The sequence below is a fragment of the Taeniopygia guttata genome, chromosome 2 (genome assembly GCF_048771995.1).
Source record: "Taeniopygia guttata chromosome 2, bTaeGut7.mat, whole genome shotgun sequence".
Lineage (NCBI taxonomy): Eukaryota > Metazoa > Chordata > Aves > Passeriformes > Estrildidae > Taeniopygia > Taeniopygia guttata.
Window position 1 is genome coordinate 115,208,510 of NC_133026.1, and position 17,780 is coordinate 115,226,289.

General features: G+C 39.4%; 1 protein-coding gene across 1 annotated transcript in view; it reads left to right on the plus strand.

Moving 5' to 3' along the window:
• Positions 1–11,356: 11,356 nt before the first annotated feature.
• The window catches only part of RAB2A (RAB2A, member RAS oncogene family), a 43,069-nt gene continuing 36,645 nt past the window's right edge, over positions 11,357–17,780 (plus strand). The window contains exon 1 of the mRNA XM_012572043.5: positions 11,357–11,743. Coding sequence (XP_012427497.1) covers positions 11,698–11,743 — 46 coding nt within the window. The 5' untranslated portion in view covers positions 11,357–11,697. The remainder of the gene's footprint in view (positions 11,744–17,780) is intronic.

Genomic DNA, 17,780 nt, shown 5'->3' on the forward strand with positions numbered 1-17,780 from the left:
TCCATGGAAACAATGAAAAGCCAAACATCAATTATCTCAGTTTTAAGATTTCATATCTGAGGTATTGTCAACATTAACTGTAAATCATGGTTTGGGGAAAGCAGATCTGTGTTCTGAAGTACCAAATCACCATAGTTATCTAATTGTAGTGGTGTTGGGGAGGTTGTTAATGGCTGTCTCAGAATTTCTTTTTGCCATTAGCAAGAGCAATGGCTTTTCAGCAAAAACTGAAATGGTAGGAATCAACTGCAGTGAAGTTAGGTTTTAAAAGCCAATCCTGTTATTCAGATCACTTTCACTGGCAATAAAATAATTACAGTAAAGCAGGAACATGCTCCACAGAAGACAAAATGACAGGGGTTACTATAGCTGCTATTTACCAAGACAAAGTCTGAAAAGATTTTATGTAGCTATTATTCACATATACGATCCTCTCAAACATTAAGGCTTCCTGAACAGTATTGGAGTTGCAATGTTTATCCCTGAGTCAGTTCTATAAATCTAAACTATCTTGTCTCTTTTAATTCAAATCCCTAGCAGTATAACTATGGGAATATATGTGTGCTTCAATACACATTATTAAAATGACTTAACTGAAAAAGAAGATACTGCAAATAGGAAAAACAATAAATAGAGGAAGCTGTTAGTTGGGAGACAGACATCAGTCTTTAGCATATGCAAAGACAGGTCTGTTTTTTCCCTTGATGTTCACAGGTAGGTTTATTGCCATTTAAACTCTCATGAATCCATCCCTCCCAGCTCCAGGATCACTTAACACGCCAGGAAAAGTACATGAGCCAAAATGCGTCTTCAGGGAGGTGTTAGGCTGCCCTGAATAGTTGACTGTTCCAACATTTAGAATTTATGGTTCTGACATTACAGAAGTCATATAAATCTTCAGGATCAGTGAAGTCTTGAGGGTATGTTCAGTCCATTTTTTAAAAAGTAGCTATTAGTAAATTTTAAGGGTTTTTTTTCCTCTGTTTCTCAATGGAGGCTGCTATATGCAAACTACTCTACAGCCTATTCTTAACCCTCTTGGAGTAACTGCGGCTCTAGGAAACGTTTGCATGCTGCCACAATCCATGTGGTTTAAGGAGCTAAATTATTCAGTGAAATATTTTTTTCCGTATTCAAATCTTGTCAAAGCCTGCTACTTAAGAAGCAGATTCTCTAAAACAGACCTTTGCACTCTGGTTCCTGCAGCTCCTCTTTCCTGTGGTTACTACCAAATCTCTAGAAAAAGGCTCTTTCTTGGATTTGCAATTTCTTATGGGCTTAAATTATTCTTACAGTCTCCTTACTTCCCTATTTTTAATTTCTCATTCATAACAAAAAGTATTATACCAAGCTTCCATTCCCCTTCCACAGTTCTGTCTTGAGGAAATAAGATTGAAAATCTCTCATTGACCTTGTTCCACCACTGCAGCAGGACTCTGAAGAACTCACTCTCCCTTTAATCCAATGCTTCCACAAGTTAGACTTCTCTGATGAGGGATTATGTTTGCCCTTGTACCTCCTTATTTTCAGTAATGGATTCATAGTCAAAGTCAGATGTAAAGACCATTATTGTTTGGTGAAGAATTTAAACAGCTCTACTCAAGTCTAAAATCTGGTTTTGCTTCAGTATCTGGGGAAATTTGCTAGGGGCTTACCTGATTTGCTTTGATAGATTTAGATCCTTAATCAGTAGTCTAAGTTCAAAACACGCTAAATACACTCTGAGCCATGTTCATCACCTGTAATTAAAATCTGAGCATCCTTGGGCGGATGCTCCTCTGTTACTTTTTAAGGCATTTAATTCACAATGTGCACCTTGGTCTCTTCAATGTACTCTTTGATGCTAAGTTTATCTTTATTGCAATACTTACTATTTCCTCCACGAAGAGGCAACAGTTTGTAAAAAGTATTGTACAAATATTACATGTTGCAAAAGGTACTGAAAGTGCCTGTCATTAAATAGTTTGAAAATTAGATTCAGGATTAATGGAAACACAAAAAACTGGGTATTTTCAAAAGAGTGGGATAAGGAATATATATTTTTTCTCACAGAAAAAAAAATATTTTCCCGTAAATAAATATAATAAACATGAAAAAGTTATGTCATGGATCCTTAATTGCAAACAGTTGCATTTATATATCTATATATAGATAGATACACACTATACAGGCTGTCCAGAGAAGTTGTGGGTAATTACAATAAAATAAGGCTCAGCAAAGTACTCTTTCTTACTGATCAGTTTTCACTTCAAGTCCATTTTTCTCTAAAACTCAGCTAGATCACACAGATTACTAAACATCAGTTAGACATGTGATTCTCTTTTGCAGAAAAGGCAGAGCACAACTTCTTTATACAAAAATGTATGGAATTTACTCACCTCAGAGCATATGGTCAAATATCTGCTTATGTAAATCTGCTATTTAAACCTATTTGATCTTTATCTGAGGTGTAGGATAAATTGTTTGCCTGTTTTAATAGACATTCACAAACTTAAGGCTTGTAAAGCTGAACTACTGAGTTATTTCAAACAAGAAGAAAAAAAATCCATGTTCCAATCTGACTTACATAAAATAAATATTTCCCATTGTCATTACAGCAAAAATTTCATCTAAGAAAGTACAAGCAGATAAAATCTTCATTATTTTTTTCATAATTTAAATGCAAATTACTGACAGAAAAATCAACTTATTAAGATGAAACCCGAAAGAAGGAGACATGGAATGAATGGAATATTCAGTAAGCCATTCAGTTAATGTTCAAAAAGATCACAATTACACTTTTTTCCCAATAAAAGTGGAACATGAGGCAGGCTTAATTCAAACAAATTAGGCAATAATTTACTGGGAAATGGTAAGAAAACTGTGAATCTCTGTATGGCCCCTTTGGTTTGGAAACTGGCCCATTTGTAGAATTAATTTGAGTTATCTTTCTTTTTTCTTCTCTTCTTCCTTTACGTGTCTAGTGTAATCAACATATTTTTTCCAATGAATATGTTTTTATGTTATACATTACATTATACTACTTAAACTGAGCATTGTATCACTTTCTCCATTTACATTTTCCATAAATATTATAATTGTCCTAAACCTTTCTATGCATTTTCTCTGCTTGCCCTGACATTATACTAGAGGAAGTACACATTTTCATTGTTTTCAATTGAGGTAACAGCTTTAACACCTTGGTTTGAGTTATCAGGAATCAAATACTTTGATTTCTACTAGGTCTAAGTCTCATGAATTAGATTACTGCTGCCATACCTTTCTGGGGACATTGGCTTTTGCATTCCTTTCTGTGCCAAGACAAGTTGCATTCCCAAGACATGGCAGAATTTTATTGCATCCCTTCAGCGTGGTAAGTCTGATGCAACATGGCAACACCCCATTTACTGAGTAGATAAAAACCAATTAACTCCGTGTTACACATGAGAGAGGATGAGAGAATGGCTATGGCCTGACTGCTACTGCTGAAAGAATTTATCAAGTATGGTCATGGTCACTCTTTTTGTCAGGGACAGCTCTGCTTATCCCCTTCATGTGGCTGGGTTCATGTACATGGCAAGAACTATGGAACATTTCCACATAACTTCTGCTCATGGAAAAATTACTTTAGTCTCTTGCCTGTATGCCCCTATTGTCTCTGTCAAAGAAAACCACTATAAAGAGTACTAGAAGTAGGTTCCCAATCCCTACAGGATATAAGGCAGCATGCTGAGTCCATTGTTTTATGGCTGTAGCCAGTTGTTAAATGGTTGATTTCCTAAAAATAGGAAGTTTGGGGTTTATTTCTGAAACATTAGATTACTTTTCATAACCAGTAGACTACTCTGTGTTCATACTTCCTCAGGTAATATATACTGTGCATTTCTTTCCTACAGCACCAAGAAGTTCTGTAAAAGACTGGTCATCTTACCTTTTGAAAACATGGAGAAGAAAATACCATGACTGAAATTGTTACCCAGAAAGCCATTTTGTCAGTTTTCATGTAATTTTTGACTACAGAACAGAAATTAAAGTCATTCTGAAGAAAATTAAGAAAATAGGATCAAGACACATAGCAAGGAAGAAAAAGGTAAAAAGCCTCGTAGGACTGTCAACATACCACAGGACAAGATTTATGGTGATGAGGGCTTGGCATTGTCACAAACTGCAACAATTTTCTATGCTAAGTAATTATGATGACATGAAGGTTGTGATAACTAAACAAGCTTTGCTGTTAAAAAAGATGATGGAATTACAGCGGTTATTGATAGAATCTGAGTTTAAGTTTTAGCAGACAAGGGCTTCTTCAAGTAAAGACGTGGTACAACCCTTCTTTCTATTGTGAACTGGAAATAAGAATTGAAAAATCCCACTTTTAACGTGGTATAGAACTATAAAAGAGACTGTCTGCCAAAGAGAAATAAGATGAAAAATAACTGTGCCTTGAAGCCAGGAAAATTGTTTTTCTGCTGCAGTTTTTGCCATGAAACATAAGAAAAATACTTGACATCCAAAATTTCATACTCCTTTACATCTCATGACTATAGGAACAAGGTATTCCCAATAAACATATAGGAATGAACACCTACAACCATTTGACATCTAAAATTAATGGAAGCTGATGGCTGGGAAATGGTGGGGTATGCTCCACTGCAATTCATTCCCTTGGGCTTTGTTTCCATTATAGGAGGTATTTAGGTGTTTACCTTTCTCAAACACTATGAATGAATAGAGGTATCTGAATTAAGAAAAAAAAAAGTCAATACTTGCCACCTTTGGATCTATGGAATTAAAGACTCCCTAGCTTGCAATGGAAGGCTACAATGGCACAGCTCATGTGGGCAATAACAGCTCTGGTGTGACCTTCAGAGCCTGAAGACAAGTGAGGGAAATGGGGCTGTAATAACCTTAAGATGGCTGAATTTTTAAAAATAAGTCAATCAAATTAAGGAAAATACATGCAGAAGCAAGGCTGCCCTCTACATCAACAATGGTTAAATATCAAAGGAGCCTACACATGTATTTTTATAGTAAAACATCTTCTGATCAAAGTTATTTATGATGAAGCTTATTCAATGGAATGCATAATGAAGAAGTACTTAAAAGAGAAATAACTCTAGTTTCATGCTATCTTGTTTTGTTAAATTTTAAGCAATTTCAATAGAAACTTAAAGCCTTTAACATAATTTTAGGTATGGTTTATATACAAACAGTTCTGTTAGAATTACCAGAAATTGCTATTACACCTTTTAGAAAAAAATATAGGGTAGGTTATCTCCTAATATCTTGTTGGATAAAGATCATTTCTGTGACACTGTCCCTGATATATCCTCAACTCAGATCCTTTAGCAACTCTGCGGACTTCCAGAGTCTTAGACAGTTCCATACTTTCTATAGCCATCAAAGAACATCAATAGGGGTGTATGGAAAAGAAAAAAAGTCATTACTGGTAGAAGAGAAGAAGAAAAGAAATTAAAAATTTTATTTTTAACCATTAAATACATCTGACTAGAAAAGTGTAACCATGCTTACCTATTCCTTTTCAAGCAAATCAGTTTCAATGTTTTCTCACTTCCTGCTGTGAGTAAACAGGAAGTCTTCGCAATTATTTTCACTTCTGTGAGCCTGTGTGGTAACTTTATCGTTCACTTTCTCCTTCTGAAAGCATTGCCAAGACAACTTTTAAAATACATCTAAAAAATAATCAAAAAACTGTTTATAAAGTAAAAAATAATACTGAAAATTTACCTTGATGACAGTTTAAGTAGGCTTCTGCATGGCTCTCTGACATTGTTTAGCACTACTACTCCATGCTTTTGTGAATCTTGTTACACAAGCACATATTTTCTAACTCTCCTGAGAATAATTTTTTAAAAACTCAACATGTCTTTTCAGACAGTTTTTTAGGAATTTCAAGGTTATTTCAAGGATCTTATTGTTTTCCCTGTTTTAATGGGAAAAGTATATTAAAATTTATCACATGCTGACTTATCAACTGTTTATTATTACATAAAGGCAGTGAAAAACAAGGTTATTTGCAAGGAAAAACAGGGTGAAATGATAACAGTGGCAAAGGTCATTAATAAATAAACAGGGATAAAGCAGAGGTCATGCAAATATTTCCAGGGGAGCAAGAACGTAAAATACAGTTGGAAACTCTAGAACTATATTTTACTTTTTGTTGCACTGCCTTTAGTCTCAAGATTATATTTTGAAAACAAAAAAGTGCTCTTAGAACTGAATTTTTCACTTCCAAAAATTACTTATCAATGTAATTGAACTGTAATAAAGCATTCTATAATTACAGTGACTGGACAAATGTGGCATTTTATTTTCAATGTTTAGTCAAGAGCATTTAATTTAAGATGTTTGTTAAATACTAAACTATTGTAAAGGAATGTTTTCAAAAAAGAAACTAATTTCCAAACCTCTTTTTCCACTAGATCAAAAGTACCAATGTAAACTGTGCACACATATCCAGGTGTTAGCTGAAATCTCAGCCAAAGCTGCCTGATCTAGGACCTGCAAAACCCAAGCCACACATCAGTCACAGACATGGATTTCTAACTACTCAACTCAGAAGTTGTCCCCAGCTCACCTTTACAGGCTTAACATGTATTTAAAAATTATCTTTACCAAGGCAGATCTTTATCGAGATTTAGCTTTATTTGTCTTCTTGCAGGATCTGCTCTCTATACTTATTTCCATATGAAGTGGGGTCCCATTCTCAACATTTATAATAAATAAAATATACTGCATAGTGCCTTGTTTCTTAAGTATTATACACATTTAATCTTAAAATTCACAAATAAGAAAAATTATAGCATACACCTAATGTTCAGAAAAAGCACATGCAGACAAATTAAATGACAGGCACCAGAAAATAACATTTCCTACTCAGCATCTGTATAGAAAATTTAACCATACAACTGAATTATTTTAAAATTTTAAGCTAGACTGAAGTGGAGGTAGAGATTTACTTCTAACAGTTAAATTATACCACTGTACAAAATATAATTAAAGTGATTGTATTCAAATATTATGCCAGAGTTCTGTTTTTGTGTTTTAATTTCCATTGAAAAAATCCAGTCTAATGCTTTGCTCTGGAGAGTATGTCGAGCCTTGGATGACTCCAAGCCTCTTTCCTAAATAGTATTTTTAGTTGTAAGGATCCTGCAAAGCCTAAGGCTTTTCTATAAACCCCAAGTGAGTTTACTAAGTGGAAAATTCAGGAAAAAACTAAGTGACACAAAAAAAAACCCCAGCAAGTTACAGTTTTCCAAAGTGTATCCAGAAACTTTCCCATATTTACCAGAACATAATCCTGACAGAGTCATCATAGTGAAATATTTCATCACATGATGTAAAATCATTACAGATGAGCAGTCATGATAATATTTAAAAAAAAAAAATTCAAGAAAAACAATCCTCTACAATTCTTCAATACTGTATTACCAATGCTTCTTTTATATCAACTGGCTAATATTTTTTTAATAAGTGAGTCTGACTACATTGAAGCCTTCTATCAAGTATTAATGCTTAACAAAAGAAGATATTAATTACTCTGAAAAAGGTAAATTTAGCAGGTGAGAAGCATACCTCTTATTAGTACTTAACATGATATATGGTACACATAAATTGGAGAAAAATCAATTTTGCATTAATCTCTAGTTGGAGGCATCTCAGATTTGTAGAAAAGCAGATAACATTCAGTAAGTTAGGAACAGTCTCTTCTCCAGCAGCAAATTAGCTTGTACTTACCATGCGATATCATAAGCAACAAATTCTTGCACATTATCCTTGCAAGCCTCTACCAAACACTGATTCAAAAACTATCCCTAACCATCACAAATGACAGAAGTACTCCACAGAGCAGCTTGGCTGCCTGGCTAACCAGCAGAGGCCAGGTTATTTGTCCATGGTACAGCTGTTGGCCCAAGCTCAGCAGCCACTGAAGTCAGTGGGGCACTGCCCTGCCATGTGAGTCACCTGCAAGCTGCTTACTGGCTGGCTCACCAGGCTGCCAAAGCACAAACAGGTAGGGCTGCCTTCCCTCTGAACTGACCCACCTGTCAGCTGTCAGACAGCTCAGCCGTGATGTTAAAGCACCTTCCTTCTCACTGGGCATTCTGCACTGTCTGTATTTTCTCCCCATCAGCAAATTTCAGTTCTACAAAACAGAATTCCCTTTTCTTACCAGATCTCATTCAATTACATCAGGCCAATCTGGCTTGTCTAGAAGTCTGGCAGATGGCATAATTTGGGAACTATGAGACCAAATCCCATTAGTGAGGTAAACAGAATCATAGAATCATGCACTCATACAATGATAAAATAGTTTGGGCTGGAAAGAACCTTTAAAGACCATTGAGCCCAAACCCCCCTGCAACAAGCAACAATCTCACATTAAAAAAAAATTCTTCCACATATCTAGTCTAAATCTGCCTTCTCTTAGTTTAAAACCATTACCCCTTATCCTATTGCTACAGTCCCTATTAAAAAGTCTGTCACCATCAAACACATTTGAACTTGTGTTTGATGTTGAGGACAGATTGCCAAGACTTGACCAACCCTCAGAGTAATACCTTTTGGGGCACAATTATGTAGGAATCCCCAATGGTACTAATGGAGACTTGGAGTACATCATGAATAAAAACAGAGCTCTGAAGGGAAGGTGAAGGACACAAAAGCTCACACAGTTCTACTTTATCCTGCCAGTCACAGGGGAGGCAGCTACAGGAGAGAGCTCATCCTGAGAGTTGATACCTGTCTGTATGACTGATCTCATAGAGTAAACTTTAGCCCTCACAACCACAGGATCTTTTGGGAGCAGTGATGGCTGGGCAGAGAGGGAATCCAACTGATGAGGTTATTTAGTTTGTTGGTGTGGCTGAGGGGCCCAGGATGATTTTTCCTGAAAGCGAATATGGAAAAATGAAAGCTTAGCCACTTCTCCTATTCAGCAGATGACTCTGACAGTGCCAGAACAAGGGAGGGTCCACAAGCAGATTACGAGGAACAGAGCTGCCCCATCCCTAGAAGCAGCAACCTTTACTTATACGGGATGAGATCTTATCTGCTTATGGCCTGATCTCCTACAGCTTTGTCTCCAGTGGTTGAGGTCACACAAACCCATGCCAACAGCATGAATGCCAGCTGAAGGGCTTAGCTGCTGAGGGAGCACTTGAGAAGACGTGTTTTAGTGTGAATTCTTGATTGGGTTTGACAGCTGACCCCAGCTGCAGCCTTTCCTTCAGCTGAGGTACCCTGCTCCATTGCCAGACGCCAGATTTCATGATCATTATTAGGGCAGGAAACAGAGACACACAGGGATATGTGAAAACAGAAGCCTAACTTTCATAGGAAGCAAGGCAAAAACCTGCTTCTCTGAAAAAACTCATTCTGGCTAGGAATTGTTTATTAAGAAAAATGTATATTGAAACTACTTGCAAATAAAATAATAGAGAAATGGCTCTTTTCAGCATGGAGAGGGTTTTTAAACTATGAGAAAATTTCACATGCCACTTCTCAATGTTCTGTCCTGTCCATGCAAGACCTATTCAATATTGTCATGAACAGTCTGGGTAACAAAATGGCAGAGATAATATAAAAAGAAAAAAAATCAAATATTTTTGCTAAACTATTGAAATTTAGCAAGGGAAAAACCATATGTACCATATGTATGGACATACCAAATGTATGGATACACTTGAGTAGTAACTATCTACAATAGGGATCCAGTATCAAAAATTAAATTCAGATGTTGTAGATTAAAAAAAAAAAAAACCCCACGTTCAGAGAGGGGCAAGACTGGAGATACCCATTTACCAGTTTTGAGGTGATGAGGCTGGTTAGAGACATGTGAGAACTGCTGTTTTGGGCTCTACACTTAATAAACAGTGTTGAGAAAATTAGGAGAAGTATTGAGGAGAAAAAAAATAGTAGGCAAACATCTGACAAGCAGTCAGAATTTTTCATTTGGAAAAGGTAGATATGTTTATAATATATAAAGGAGCTCCTTCCACTTCCTAGTGTTGTTTGGCAGGGGGGCATTTGCACATACACAGTAGACAGGAATTAAAAAAAAAAAAAAAAAAAAAAAAAAAACAACTTAATTTTGGGTTTCAGGTCATGAAATATGACAGCAGGATTTGGCACAATCAGCTTTATTGAAGGTTTTTACAAGTAAGTTGGATGCACACCTTTTAGAAGCCATGTAGGTCAATGTTGTCCAAGCTGTTAACCACAAATAAAAACCTCTATAAAGTTAAAAGACAGACACCTTTTACTCCCATTCTACCAGACAGGCAGAAGGGGAGTAAAATGTCAGTTTAAATGAAGAAGGTGCCAATGACTCTTGAACAGTACCACCAGCCCACACAGCTGAGCTGAAGGGAATCCCAAAACATAGACAGTATGATCTGACTGGAGTGCCCTACCACATTTACCCTTGCCAGGCATCTGATGTAGCCTCAGTGTGGATGTGATATGTCAGCCAAGCTGCCTTTGACTGTTTTATGTCCAAAGGTCAGGGTACACCGGACACTTCATGAAGCAGCTGAGACTACGGAAGACCTTGAAGCCTCTTCCAGCTCACCAATCCCATGTGAACTCTAAGTCCTGAACACCAGTTGTGAATTTAGGTTACTCCCCTAGCTCGTTGCTTTCAGTTCAGTGAGGAAAGACAGAAACAGAAAGCGAAAAAATCCTTCAAAGCCAGAACTCACTCGTGTGATGAAGATAAACTTGTACCAAACAGCTCGTTGCTGGCTATTCTCAGAGGGTTTATGCTTTGGGCCATCTCAATTTACAAAGGACATTGAGGTGCTGGAGCTGGTCCAAGGAAGGACAACGAGTCTGGACTACCAATCCCTTGAGGAGCGGCCGAGGGAGCTGGGTTTAGCTTGGACAAAAAGAGGCTCAGGGGTGACATCACTCTTTACAACTCCCTGAAAGGAGGTTACAACCAGGCGAGGGTCGGCTGCTTCTCCCAGGCGACCAGCGACAGTATGAGAGAACACAGTCTCAAGCTGTGCCAGGGGAGATTTAGGTTGGAGATTAGGAAGAACTCTTTCACGGAAAGGGTGCTTAGACATTGACGTGGGCTGCCAAGGGACATGGTGGAGTCACCGTCCCTGGAAAGGAAAGACTAGATGTGGCACTCAGCACCCCGGTCTAGTTGACATGGTGGTGTTTGGTCAGGGGTGGCCTCGATGACCCCAGAGATCTTTCCCGGCGGGATGGATTCAGGATCCAGGGACGGTAGCTCGGCGAAGCCCCGCACCGGAGCCGCCACCGCCCTCAGTCCCGCGGGGCGGGGGTCGAGGCTCCGCCCCGCGCGCGGCGGGAGCGGTCTCGCGCCTCAGCATTTCCGGGTCGGAGGCGGGGCGGCGTGAGGGGGCGGGCGCTGACGTCGCCGGAGGGTCCGGGGGCCGCTCGGCGCCTGTTTATTGTTCTCGCCGCCGCCGCCGCGTTCCGGCTTTCCCGGCGCCTGCGGGGCCGCGGCGGGAGGGAGGACAGCAGGCCCGAGCGAGCAGAGCCCCTCCGCCAGCGGCGGCGCGGGGGCGGAGGTAGGAGGGAGCGAGCGGGCGGGCGAGGCGCCGCCCGGGGGCCGTTAACCCGTTTCCGCCTCTCCGCAGCGCGAGCCCGGGCGGCGAGCGCGCGCGTCACGCCGGAGCGAAAGCGGGACAGCCCGCGAGCGGCAGCCCGGGAGCGGCCATGGCCTACGCGTACCTCTTCAAGTACATCATCATCGGAGACACAGGTGGGTGAGCGGGTGAGCCCGCGCCGGAGCGGGGCGGGGGGCGGAGAGGAAGGCCCGTCTCCCCGCGCCCATTTCCGCAGTGTTGGCAGTGCCGCCGACGTGGTGGCTCCGCGCGAGGAAGAGGCGGTGTCTCCCCCCCGCCTCTGCGCCGGGCCCCGCCCGCGGCCTCGGCCTGGTCTCCCGACGGCCTTGGGCCGCTGGCAGCCGCCTCCGGGCCCGGCTGACGGGCCGCGGGCAGCTCGGCCTGTGTCACGGCCCTGGCTGCGGCAGCAGAGCGGGCTAGCGGAGAGGAGGAAGGCGCTGTCACAACGAAACTTAGATCTGGGTAGTGCCCGTGGTTTGCAGCCTTGTGGTAGCGAGGCCACACTCGTCCTCGCAGTTTTGTGATGAGTTTCTGTCTCATTGCTGCGAGTTACCTTCAGCTCAGGCTGCAAGGATGCTCTTTCCAGTCTGGGCTGGAGCTCTGTAACAAACTGTGTGAAGACACGCTGTCAAAGAAAAATTAAAAGCCATGGCTCTTCCAGTCTAATTTAAAGGGACCTCTTTTTTTATGTGTATGTATGTACACACACCGCTCCTTTTCCAGATGTTTCTTGTTACTTCTTAAAAACATACTGAATCATAGATTTTCAAAGGGTTAGACTGGGGCTTAGAGATGATCTAGTCACAAACCCCCCTGCCATGGGCAGGGACACCTCCCATTAGACCACCTTGCGTAAGGCTCCATCCGACCTAGCCTTGAACATTTCTCAAAAACTTACTCCGTTCCATTTGTAACTGGCTGCTGTGTGATAAGTAATAATGCTTACAAATGCTGTTGGCATAGCCATATGCTGATAGGAGTTGCTGCTTGAAGACCCTCTGCTAATACATTTTATGCTTCTTCCGCCTAGCATGGATGGAAGTAGCATACTTCGATCAAACTGTTGTCAGGACAAGGCAGCTGACTTAGTTAACCATTGTGCCTGTGTATTGTGTGTTTTCCTTGCTGTTTTCCTCATACCTGTCTAAATGCCTTCTTTAATAAGTTTGATGACACACCTGTTTTTTTAGGTGCTATTCTGAGGAATGCCTTCATAATTGTACTTCATACCTATGAACCAAATTATCTGTTGGTGGAATATAATTATACCTTGTAGTTGCATTACACATGAGGTTGTTAAATACACTGGGTGCAACTACTGATGACTTTTATCTGCTTTTTAAATATGTATTTAAACTCTGAAAGCTTTTTTAGGTTTCTGCAGCAGCAGCTGTAGTACAAGTTAATTATTAGAAATATATCACAGTTGTAATGACCATGTTGGAAACCTTAGGCTGTAGATGATAACTGAAAATTCTGATTTTTGTTGAATGTTTACTTGAGTGACAGTTCATCAAGCCAGGACAGGATATTACCTGTGCAAATTCAGGAGAAGTAAGAAGAGGTTTGTCAGGCTGGTGTGATGCAAGCTGGTAGTGCACAGTTCAGAATGACAGTGTGTCAGAACATGTGGCCAATTCTGGGGCATCTCTAAAAACTGTAGTCATTAAAGTGGTAGACAGCAGCTTACAGTTGCTTTGGTACATTGATTGTATACTGATTAAATTTTTACAAAGAAACATCCTCAGTGTAATGGTCTGTGCTGCACTCCTGAGTTTGAGTTGCTTGAAATGTGAAATACAGAATGGATGTGTCATTTCTGAAGTTGTTGCAGCTGCTTAAGAACCAAATATCAGAATAGTAAGAGAAAGGAAACACAGAGAGGAAAACAGCTCACAAATTTGCTGTTGGCTTTTTGGTTAGTAATTTTTTTAAATTCTTGTGTTGTTGAGTTGCTACAGGAAGCTAATTAAAACTACTGCAATGATTATTCTTGAAGTGAATTGAATATGTCAATAGTGGTAAGTTGGTTTTGCTTTTATTTAGATCTCCTGTGAGCCTTTTAAGTGTTCTAATAGAGATAGTACTGAAGAGCCAATTTATGTTGTGCACAGTTGCCAAGATGGTGGTGGTAGTCTAGGTATTAATGCTCTTCCTCAGATGAAGGCAATTGAACTCAAAGTTCTGACACTGGAAATTAAAAGTGGATCATGACTGTCCTCTTCAGTTCCCATGATGGTTTCCACAGCGTTCTAGCCAGTGAAGATATGCCACTGGCCTTGCAGACCATGTAGATTTCATAGCAGTCAAGAAATTTGTTTCTGATATTTGATTTAGAGTCTTTGGAAATGCCTCAGCTGCCTGGTGACTCAGCAGTTAGTTGTAAACAAACTGTAGGAGAAAACTAAGAGACTCAGCTGAGGACTGATGTTAACATTTAGCTCCTCTTTCAGCACTAAAAAACAAAGTTGTGTGATCCATAAGCAAGCCAATGAAACCTCCCTGGAGTTACACAAGACACCTGTATGTGCCTTCTCTGAGTTGTGATTCCATATGCTTTCATCTGCTTAAACACAGGAATTCAGGATCATCTCAGTCTCTTAAAATGACAGGCACAGAGGCTGACTGCAAGACTGCCTTGTGCTCAGCAGTTCTTGTCCCTTTGTGTTCCCTGTTTCATTGGTCATTGGCAGTCACTGACTTTTTTTTTCTTTTTCTGATACTTTAGGCATGGTAGCTTTATGAACATGGGATTGCTTCTAATCTGGTTCTTAACTGTATTTTTTAATATATAAAAATGGTTTTCTATATAATTGGAACTGGTTTAGGATCTAGTTAGTTTTCTGTTATGAGAGAGGCCTGAAATGACATGGCTGTATGCCAGGTACTAAAAAACATTGCCATAAATCTGTATGGTTTTTATATTGTAGCAGTGGGACAATAGCTATGGAATCCTAAGAGAAAAATACAAGTACTATGGAATAGTGACTACTGTGAGAGTTTACAAGGAAAAATCCTTTGATCTGGCTATTTCCAAAGCATTATAGGAGTTCGCAAATGAATTTAGAAGCATCTGTGGTGCGTGCTGCATAGGATTGTACCTCTGAGACCTTTGCCTTTATGCTGATGGTGTATTTGATTTTGATTGCCAGTAGGAGTTGGTGTCTTCATCCGCTCTTCCCTATGCATCTGCCTTTGGCCACCAGTTGAAGTCAAAATGATCTTTGATGTGAAGTAGGATAAATACTGTTGGCATATGAGAATTGTCTGTGCAGTTGGTGACTGAAAGTCTCTCATTTTTTTTCTTTTAGATCTTTGTATGATGGCGAAATCTGTACTTATCTTTTAGATCTTTTTCTTCATGATTATAAAACCTTCTTTACTTATATGTTTGTTATCAGCAATGTATCATGTGGGAATAAACGGGAAATGATAACAAGATTTTTCTGAAGGTGAGAGCTGGAATATTTTTTTCAGAACAATACACATTAACCAGAATTTTCTTATATTAGAGTATGTTTGCTAGTTTCCACTAGAGAATGCTCCTGAACTTTAGTATACCTCAAGTACCAGTTTTGCAATGGTCAGATTTCTTGCCACCAACATAACTTGTCATTTTTAGCCTGTCTCAATGTCTTTTTAGGGTCAGTGTTGCTGCATTTTCCATGAGCAGGTCCACCTGCTTTTCTTAAATGTGTTACTGCAGCAACTCTGAGCTTTTTGCATAATGGACTTTCACTCACCTTTCAATTTCAGCAGACAGTTGCTGCTCCTAGACCAAGAGTGTCTCCAAGTTATTCTTATTAAGAGGTGATGATGAAAGAAAATGCAGTTGCTTGGTGATCTAATTCTCACTCTCTAGAGTAAAGTAAGCTGTCTAGTCAACCATTTCTCTTGTCTAGGAGACTTCCAAATTAAGCAATCGAATTTACTTTATTTTTCAGTCCTCTTTGTGAAATATTTCTAGGGTCTTTGCACTTTGCTCTGGAACGGCAGCTATTATTAGCTAGTAATGTGTATGACCAGAGTCTTTTGCCCTTATTGTCTCTAAGTATATAGTAGTACTTCTTGGCTAAACTGGTTTTCATCTCACCAGAGCTGGTGTTAATACCCTGTGATATCTTGAGGACTTGTTTGTGCTGAAAACCTGAGTACTCGTCTGTACTACTTATAGCTTGCTTTGAGACCCTTTCAATTATGCTTTAATCCCAAAAGAGCAGATACTGGGTATTGTATGAGAGCATCCTCTTAGCCTCTTAGAAGTTGTTAACTAGAATTAACAAACTATATGTCCATACAAATGGTTTCATGAGGCTGCTGCTGTGCACACTTGTACTAATTCTAACACTTTCTTTAAAAGAGACCCTAAACACCTTGCCACTCAAAAAAATCTAACCCAACCCCACCTCCAATGTCATCTAAAACAATGTTATTATGAATGGCTGGCATTTTCTAAGTCGGTTGTGGCCATGCAGAACATGAAGTTTTTTTATAGACTCAAATGTAGCTTAATTTTATTTGGAAAAAAATTTTGCTTACTTTTAAAACTTGTAGTTAGCAGTGGAGAAATCCATGCAAACTGAAATATGGTAAAGCTGAACAGCTTCTTTAACTTTGTAGGCCTGTGCTAATTGTTATGTAGAAAGGAAAAAATTACATCATTGCCTTCAAATATGCTGTTGAAAATGCTTAAGTTGAAGCTGAATCAACTTTAAAAGAGCCATTTAGGCAGCATGGAGGATTCTGGAGGTTCTTTTTCTTCTGTTCTTGTCCATGCTTACATTGGTATGTGAACTCCCTTTGCTCTGTACATGACAGTTTGGAATGTTTCAGTTTGTCCTTCCAAAAAATTTAAATAAAGCTTTCCCATTTGATGGTAGTGTTCTAAGACATAACTGACTGAGAAGAGGTTAAGAAAAATCTTTGCTTTAGGTTCACGTCATGTTATGCCTAGGCCCATGAAAAGGTAATACTGCACTTTCCAGAGATGTATAAAGCTGCTATGGTTGGAAAGGGGGGGAGAGAGAATGAGTTGCAGCCTGTGATAAGAAAAGGGCTTATGAAACATCTGGAAGCTCTGCACACTACTGGAAAGAACTAAAAATATCTCATAAACCAGGTTAAAAGTATATATCTTGTGACATTTGTAATGTGTAATTACCCAGTTAAAATCAAAGTTAGTTTTAAAATCTGGGTTCTTGTATGTATCATCTAGATAATAATCTATTTATATATATATAATATGTATATCTGTAATAACCACATATATTATCTTGCCCATTATTTGAAACTGCATTACCATATCTTTAAGATTTATTTTGTTTGGTTTTTCTGAAGGAAGGTAAGAAAGTAGGAAGCTTTTTTCAGCTCAGGTGATACTGTGTCACTGGTTTCGTGGGCATCCAAGCTGACATAGTCGGTTACATGTGAAAGAAGGAATTCTTTTCCTCTTACCTTGTGGTGACTTTGATAGCCTGCCATGCTCTGGATCCACCCAGTAATGCAGTAGAAAACTACCTTTTTTTTAGGTTAGCTTTTTACTTAGTGGCTGAATCAGGTGATTTGGCCTTGTGGCTGTGCTTTCCACAGTCTGGAGCACTTTCATGGAAGGAAACTGGATCTAGGAAGATTAGTGAGAGCAAGATATCAAAGGGAAGTGGGGTGGTGGACTGATTGATCACCATCAAGTACAAGAAAAACATTTCTATGAGACTGTTGAATTAATCCAAGGTTTATCTGCTCCCAAAATGAGTAGACCTTGTTATCACTTCTTGTCTCAACTATGAGCTCTGCTGCTTCTTAGCTCTCAGCATCACTGCTTCTGTGATCCTCCAGAGAGCCAGCTCAGCTCACAAAGATGATTTGAAAAACAAAACTAAACAAATAGTAGGTATGCTTAAAAGAGTGCAAGCACCCTTTTGGGTAAGGAGGTGGAGCTGTGTGGGAAGGAGTGAGTCTACTCACCAGAGACAGCAGGCAGATTAACATAGATTTTTCTTTAGCATTCAGTTTTTATTCTACAGTTGAGAGGACTACTACTCTAGTTCTTTTCCTCTGTTACCTTTCTTGGGCTATACTGGTGCTTAGGTGAGTGAGTAAGGAAACTTATCATCCCCTTACCCTTTTTATTGGACCCATTTTTAGTTTTGAACCAGGTCAGCTTTTCAAGGCAAA